Genomic DNA, 8406 nt, shown 5'->3' with positions numbered 1-8406 from the left:
TCTGTTTAATATCTATAGTCGTCATTTCAGAGGTCCGTCCGTCAGATACTCTCTGCTGTAAGTATTTTACCCCCCATCTGCAGGCTTTCTTGAGGTCCCCTGCCAAGACGTCCATGTCCATGTCAAGACCTCATAATTCCGGGTGGCTCTGTAACGTTTGCACTTCTTCCTATGGGGGGTTTAGATTGGCAGGGGGGCTAGCCATACTTCTATTGCCACTCTGGGAACGGGAGTGGCTATTGTGGAAAACTGTGGTGGGGGGAGCAGCCTTGACACCTGAGGAGGGGGAAACTGGGCTCCTGCTCCTTGAACCAAAGTCCTTCTCTGAGGGCCCGCAGTACCCATCATTAAACAGAGACCACTTCATGGGTGCGCTGGCACTCCAATCCACATCAAGGCTGGGCGACTTGTTGGAGGTACTTGAGAAGTGAGAGCCCTTAGAGGAGGATGAGGAGGTACTAACCAAACCCTGCGCTGCTGCAGCTTGGGAACAGGACAACTTCATGCTGGGAGATTGTGGAGGATCCGTAGAGGTGGTAGATTCTGTTCCAGAACACGGAACGGGAGCAATTACATCTGTGCCAGGTTTGGTGCTGAGAGCTCCACTTGCGCCAGGTCAGGCTGCAAGGTAAGGCACTGACAGCTAGGCCCCTCCAAGGCTGCACGAGGGGAGGAAAATGGCAGCGAAGTGTTGCAAAGTGCCCAACTCGCTGTCCTATAGTTGCTGTAGCAAGTCGAGCGGCTGAGGTCTCCCAGCTTTCTATGGGAGTTTTTCTGACCCCAATTTTCCCATGGATGTGGGCGGGATCCCTTCCATATGATGCAGTGAAACAGAGTGCTCAACACATGCAGCCATCCAGCAGCAGCATGCTCAAGCCATGCACATTAAATTTTTTATGTGTTGCAAAACGACAAAAAAGTTTCAGACATTTGGCCTCTTGTGATAAATGTGACCAGGGGGGTCTTATCCTACTCATATTTCCCACTTTCCCCCAGCGTCCGCTTAATTAGCCTAATGGTGCTAGCTAGTGTTACCTAACACAGAAGGTGTCCGAGCTTCAAAGGATTTCTCTAGCCGCACTGTCTCTGAGGACTGGGGCTGACCCCCCCCCTCCCCATTTCCAAACAGACAAAGAGCTATAAAAACTCTTAAAACAATAGGTTGAATAGGGACAGTTATGGAGTTATGGTCCATCTCAACCCAAGGACAAATACATTTTTGGATTAGTTGGATCATTGGACAATGGTCCAATTTCTGGGGTTCTAGCAACCGTGGGTCCAGAGATATCAATATCTCTGGATAAGACCATAGCAAATGCGTCAGGTTTGGCATCAATGCGATCCTGGGATTAACCCGGATCCAATGATATCAGAACCATGACCCTACGACTTCCCCTTGAGAAGCTATGGCTTCTCCAGGTCTCTGGTTGTAATACCAAGTCGGAGGGACCCATGATCCTTCCGGTTGGGTGGGCACTGCACCTGATATAATCAGGCACCTCTTTTGTCTGGGAACCATTTTAACATCAAGAGCAGAGAAAGATGTCTAGTGTGCCCTTAAGGAAATTAAATATAAAATCTAATCTGTGTTGCTCTTTTATCTCGATCCATGAGTGTCTATAAAAGGATAACCAAGTGACCTTGCATACCCTTCATGGGTACGAAACGTCACGGTTTCCTTCACAGCTCTGTTTTCCATTAGGGAGTTGATCCCTGGGAATAATCACTTTTATAAATTGATAGATTGTGACATGTTTATGATTTGTGTTTATTTTTATATCAGTTCTAGGGAAAGGGGAGTGATTAGAACTTTTTTCATTTTTATTTTAATTTTTTTTTAGGGTACTAGGGTATAGCAGTGTATTGTAAACTTTTATACTTCGTAACAGGTCACTTTTTGCAGGAGGAGCTGATGTTTTCATTGACACCACTTTGAGAACTGTACAAACTTTTGATCATTTACTTTTGTTACAGTGATTATTTTTAGATTTTGGTACTATGTAATATTTTGGACATTTCCAATGTGTGGATCCTTGATGTGCTTATGAGTTTCTTTGTTGATTTATATATGTGTTGTAGGGAAACAGAGGTGATTTTTAGATGCATTTTTTCATATATGAAATTGACTTTCTCCTTTCTGGTACACAGAAGCGGATTAAAACTGCCATGGACCCTGGGCTGTATGAATATTATATTATATATATATTATTGGGAATGGAGGATACGCCCCTTCTGACTGCTTTCAATCTGTGGTTTCAGGACCTTTGAAGAACACTGAAAGGTCCTGAAATGGCTCTTGTGTACTGAGAGCAGGAACAGATGTATGAGTATTTCATGGGTGAAGGTCCTTCTCAATATAAAATTTGGTGGGTGGTTTGGGTGGCCATGGACCCCCTAGAAGGCTTGGGCCCCAGGCTACCGCCCAAACAGCATATATTATAATCCACTACTGTCGGTACATCTACTTTAAATGTAAAGTTGTTAAAAGAGCAAATTTGATATTACATGAATATGCAAATGTAATTCCCTACCATTCAGTATTTTTTATTATGTTCTTATTGTTTCGTAGATTACTTTGTTCTATTTTCTGTCAATGATTATGGGAGCTACCATCTTCCCTGCACATTTCCTGGTCTTGAGCCGACTCACTGAGGTCTATGGAGAGTTTTCTAGGCATTGTCTGTGCAGGGAGGGGGAGTATGTTCTCTATGACATCATCTATTGTTAGTAGTGGAGGATATGATTCGTTTTCTATAAGATATTATTTTCCACTGATGATTTCTATATGTATATAATGTAACATGGAAAAAAGTAATTAGAAAAGGTTATTTTCTGATGACAAATTCTTTAAGGTAAACTTATAACCAAAGTAAGTAACTTTATTGCCATATTCTGTCATGAAGTAAGACCTTTACAGAAGTATGAGGAAAAGTTACCTCTAGAAACATCCGCTTCTATAGCCTCATATTTATGGTAGCGCCCCCTGCTGGTAAAATACAACTTGTCACCGAGATAGAAATGGATTGCAAAACTGCAAATTATTGGTGGCAAATGTGAGAGGTCCAATACAAGAGAGAAATGAGGTATATGAAGGGGGCGGCATGTTGTATTCATGCAGGGTGCGCTGCTACAGATGCGCCCATCCTACCCGAGGTGATGCATGCAAATGCTTCCATGTTCTTCCCAGTAACAATGTGCTCATCATTCTCCTCCCACTCAACTCCACAGGAAAAAAAAAAACAATGCATCACTCTGGGTGTTTCCACTCCGGATTTTTATGTAACAAATCAATAATGTGACATTTGACGAACATGTCTGCCTTTCTTTTCTATCCGGCAAGCTGGGTGTGCTGGCAGGTGTGAACGCGCCTCCATGTAGGAGCATTAGCTCAGCTGCATATGGCTCCCACATTGTGACAGGACCCAGTGACTGGAGGAGCAGGGATGGGCAAGGTGTCTGAGAGTGGGAGCTGCAGCAGGTAGGCATAAGGAGCTGCCAGCCTGACGTGCCCTCATTCACACAGCACTGGGCTACTGCTGCTACTGCTGCTGTTGCTGGGAGAGACTGTGCTGCTGCGACAGGGGAGGATGAAGCGAGCAGCTCAAGGAGCCTCACAGCGCATGCGCCGTCCGAGCCACTGACTATATTCTCAGGCAAGGTATCTAAGGAAAAAAATCAGCATTATATATAAAGAAGGAGCTCCAGCGGCAAAATATACTCTTGTCAGGATATATAACACCAACAGGTAGGACCCTTTGCTTTCACTTGTCGATGGGAACGTGTGAGTGTCGTTCTATGCAGCCAAATCGGTGGTCGTAATTTCATGTAGACATAGACAGGGCTTTTACTAATACATTGCATAAAAAGGGGCGATCTATCCATGGTTTATGGTCGATATGACATGGCTGAGCCTGGAGTGTTGCAAGCAGACCCTGGGGAAAAAGGCTGCATTCCTGTGATAATGGAAAAACCCTAACAAAGGGACGTTTTCTCTGGCCATACACAACATTCATCCATGATCCAGCCTCAGATATAGCCTGCATGTCACATACATGCCCAAATCATCCCCTAGCTAGCCATCCATTGTATCCAGCCATCTATGTGTGGCTGTCCATATGTCTGTCTCTCTAGCTATCTTTATACCACCATCTATCCAGCTGTCACTCTATCTATCTATCTATCTATCTATCTATCTATCTATCTATCTATCTATCTATCTATCTATCTATCTATCTATCCATCCATCTATCTGCCTTTATACCTACAATAAATGCACACACCTTAACAAATAACCCCTCCATAAACAATAAACACCCAGGTTCTTCCTTCTCCTTTCAGATGGGAAAGTAGCATAGTAACAGTCTCAATGATTCACATAAATAATGGAGCCTGATCTTCTTCCACTGTCTGCTTCACAACAGCCCATGTATATTTTTTTTTATTCTGGGATTGTAGCATCAGTGAAAGGGAGAGATGGCTTCAGTCTGAAAATGGTTACATAGATCTAGAATAAATGGAGATCCAGCCCTTCAGACGTGTGGTGTATATCACCAGCAAAATAATGCAACCCTGTTCTGCACAGATTCCTGGGATTTCCAACAGTTTCTATGGATTCAGAAGAAATTGGCATTCCTGTATATTTGCCCATAGGCTGGCCATGTAGGCAGGGGTATTGATGCATGAGCTATAAACCATCCTGCATGATTTATATGGGTGTGATCTTTATCTACTACACAACAGATCTGAGGGATCCATATGATAGAGCAAAGTCATTTGGAATATATGTTACATTGTATTATTTTTACAATAATAAATGTATCTTTATTGTTCCCTGTGGCATAAGCTGTATTGAAAACAAATGATAGTACTCCAGTGTAACTTTTCGGTTTTCCTTATATTAACATTCTGAGGCTAGCACCTTCTCACATGATTATTTGCTAGCTTAAAAACTGATAGCTTATTTTTTTTGCAGATCTCTTGACAGCATGACACATCAGAAGGAAGAAAGAGCAGGATGTGTGCCTAGACACCAGCTCAGTTGTTTTTGTGGATTACATTTGCAGTAAAATGTATGCATCTATCTTATGCTTGCCCTTGTATATAGACCATGAGACTTGACTGAAGCAATAATATATATCCTCCATCTATGGCGAACGATAGCCATGCAGCTGACAACATTCTGCAAAATGTGTCTCCTTTAACAGCATTTTTGAAGCTAACATCATTGGGCTTTATAATAGGAGTAAGTGTGGTGGGTAACCTTCTTATCTCAATTTTGCTTGTCAAAGATAAGACCTTACACAGAGCTCCTTACTACTTCCTGTTGGATTTGTGCTGCTCTGATATCCTGAGATCTGCTATTTGTTTTCCATTTGTGTTCACCTCCGTGAAGAATGGCTCTACGTGGACTTATGGAAATCTTACATGCAAAGTGATTGCATTTCTTGGGGTCTTGTCCTGTTTTCACACAGCATTCATGTTATTCTGTATAAGCGTCACCAGATACTTAGCTATAGCCCACCATCGATTTTATACAAAAAGATTGACTTTTTGGACTTGTTTGGCAGTCATTTGCATGGTATGGACCTTATCTGTAGCTATGGCCTTCCCACCAGTCCTCGATGTTGGCACCTACTCCTTTATTCGAGAGGAAGACCAATGCACATTTCAGCATCGTTCCTTCAGGGCCAACGATTCCTTGGGATTTATGTTACTCCTTGCTCTCATTCTTCTAGCCACACAGCTTGTCTACCTCAAGCTGATATTTTTTGTTCATGACCGAAGGAAAATGAAGCCAGTCCAGTTTGTAGCAGCAGTAAGCCAGAATTGGACTTTTCATGGCCCTGGAGCCAGTGGTCAAGCAGCAGCTAACTGGCTTGCAGGCTTTGGAAGGGGTCCCACACCACCCACCTTACTTGGAATAAGGCAAAATGCAAACACCACGGGCAGGAGAAGGCTACTGGTTTTAGATGAATTCAAAATGGAAAAAAGGATCAGTAGAATGTTCTATATTATGACATTCCTTTTCCTGACCTTGTGGGGGCCCTATTTGGTAGCGTGTTACTGGAGAGTTTTTGCCAGAGGTCCTGTTGTACCAGGAGGATTTCTAACAGCAGCTGTCTGGATGAGTTTCGCCCAAGCTGGAATCAATCCTTTTGTCTGCATTTTCTCAAACAGGGAGCTGAGGCGCTGTTTCAGCACAACCCTTCTTTACTGCAGAAAATCCAGGTTACCAAGGGAACCTTACTGTGTTATATGAGGGAGCATCTGCAAAATCTTTAGCCTTGTGAAATACTACCCTTCTCTGCTAAGCAATTGTGGCCTGTAGCCATGTCTTGAGAAGAAGATCAAGAATGGAGCATCAGCAGCATTGTGCACACTTTGCAATAGCGCACCTGTAATCCTATTTTATCCTAAAGTGTTCCTGCCGGCCACCAGGGAAGGTTTGTAATCGGAGACAAAGGACACAACCACAGATTCCTTTGTGTTTCTGTGGCTGGAGGTTCAGTCTTGCGAATGACAGGTGCTAGGAACCACTGCTGAATGCTGTGTATATCACCACATATAAACAAGAACATCCAGAAAGGTTAGCATTGGACATCTTAACAAATTGAATTGAGGTAAATGTGTTAATAAACATGATTTTAAGAGTTTTGAAGACTCTTTGAATATTTAATACAGTTTGGGGTTTCTTTTGCAAAGATTGACAAATGGGAATAATTAAAAGTACTGTAACTGATTAAGGATGTGCCATGCATTACTGGATTATCTTACTGAGAGATTTCCTTACCTTGTAAGTCAGTTTTGGGGAGCATTCCAAAGCAGTATTTTTGGTTAAAATTATATTCTACTTTTTCATATATTCTTTCTATACAACAGGAGGTTTTCTTTAACAGTGAAATACGCATTTAAATGTACTCTGTTTTTTTTTCTCTTCTGCTTTTCATTTGGCAAATACTGAGTTAAGTCTTGTTGAAAAGAAAACCTAGGTATCAATCTGTTTGGCAACGTACTATCCAAATTGCAGTATTAAAGGATCTACATATGGAGCACTCATAATAATACATAATAAATACGTGTTGCCTTAAAGGGTTATCTAGTAGCTTCCATTTTGTTTAACCTTGAAATAAACCAATCCTATCAGTAAGCCTGGTCAGTGACTTGGGAGTGCATGAAAGAACACTTGAAGCACCTCTTTCTTTGAGCTCCTATTGTTCCCAAAATCAGTATGCACATCACCTGGGTGACATCGGCCTCACCAGATGTGCCACCCCTTCTGGTTCACCCTAGGAAACAGAGGCAGTAAAGTATGTTTATATTTCCAGTGAGCTGAAGCCTTAGTATTATATTTTGCAGCATTTGGGAAGCATATATTCTACTAAAGGCACAGTCTTGTTTCTACTTTCTGCACATTTTGATGTATTGGTTGTTTAAATTATTTCATTTTCTTTTCCTTCTTGTATAAAACATATACTTTTTAGTATTTTAGAATAACATTATAGTCTGTGAGTCTTTCATTCTTTAAGATACAGATGTGTGTGAAATTTAAATATAAAGTTGCATTTGCCAAACTTTTCCTGTGTAGCTTGTTTTTCTGGAATAAAATTTTACATTTTTCCAGTTCGGCAACTAACCTTATTTTTTTCCTGTTTTGTTTAGTGGTCTGGAATGAACTAGTGAGAGTGTGGGGTTATGGATTTTCCTTTTTTAGACTCTTAGTGTATGATTGATGGATCCTGCATATGGTTACATTTACAGTTTAGAGCCGCCTTGCTATATTATTGACCAACATAACGGCATATTTCTGGGTTGCTATGAAATTTAAGTTGTGTTTCTTAATTGTGAGAAATTGTGATTTAATATGCTAACTGAATTGATTCAACATACAACATAATTGACATGCTGCTTTTAATATACCTTTTTGTAATTACAGATGTTTCTTGACAGATAATTTCTAAATTCTTGTCCAATGTAAGTACAGTATTCAGAAATAGAGATATAATTCATTAATTGCAGACGTTTCTAGCTTTTATTTGTTCACCTTAATTCACTTTATGTAGTAGTAGTGATTATTTAGGCAACTCCATTATAATATTCCCCTTGAGAACAATCATTGTGGTAAGAACCACATAAACCATAGCTCTTGTTAAATCTAGTCTGCAGTTCTCATATCATCTGTAGTATCATGTTTCAGACAAGCAACCATGTAAACAACAACGCATTAAGATAAATTCTAACAATTTGCTATCACTTTTAGTGGGTAGATCATTGTAGAACTAAGGCACGTTAGTTGGAACTCAGCTTCAAAGTGGCCAAGGAATTTAATGATATAAATCATATAAAGCAGCTATAAATAGGGTTATCAGTTGCTACATATAAGCAAATCTGAAATAGCACTTTCTGGGG

General features: G+C 41.0%; 1 protein-coding gene across 1 annotated transcript; it reads left to right on the top strand.

Moving 5' to 3' along the window:
• Positions 1-3236: 3236 nt before the first annotated feature.
• GPR85 (G protein-coupled receptor 85) lies at positions 3237-7620 on the top strand. The gene is made up of 2 exons (XM_072146926.1): positions 3237-3745; positions 4973-7620. Exon 2 carries the CDS (start codon positions 5147-5149, stop codon positions 6257-6259), a length of 1113 nt encoding a protein of 370 aa, XP_072003027.1. The 5' UTR covers positions 3237-3745; positions 4973-5146; the 3' UTR covers positions 6260-7620.
• Positions 7621-8406: the final 786 nt, after the last annotated feature.

Source organism: Engystomops pustulosus, chromosome 4, assembly GCF_040894005.1.
Source record: "Engystomops pustulosus chromosome 4, aEngPut4.maternal, whole genome shotgun sequence".
Classification (NCBI taxonomy): domain Eukaryota; kingdom Metazoa; phylum Chordata; class Amphibia; order Anura; family Leptodactylidae; genus Engystomops; species Engystomops pustulosus.
This window is presented reverse-complemented; position numbering and strand designations above follow the sequence as displayed.

Bases quoted from the DNA above. Each gene is read 5' to 3' on its own strand.
- GPR85 (XM_072146926.1), top strand. From the start codon at position 5,147: ATGGCGAACGATAGCCATGCAGCTGACAACATTCTGCAAAATGTGTCT.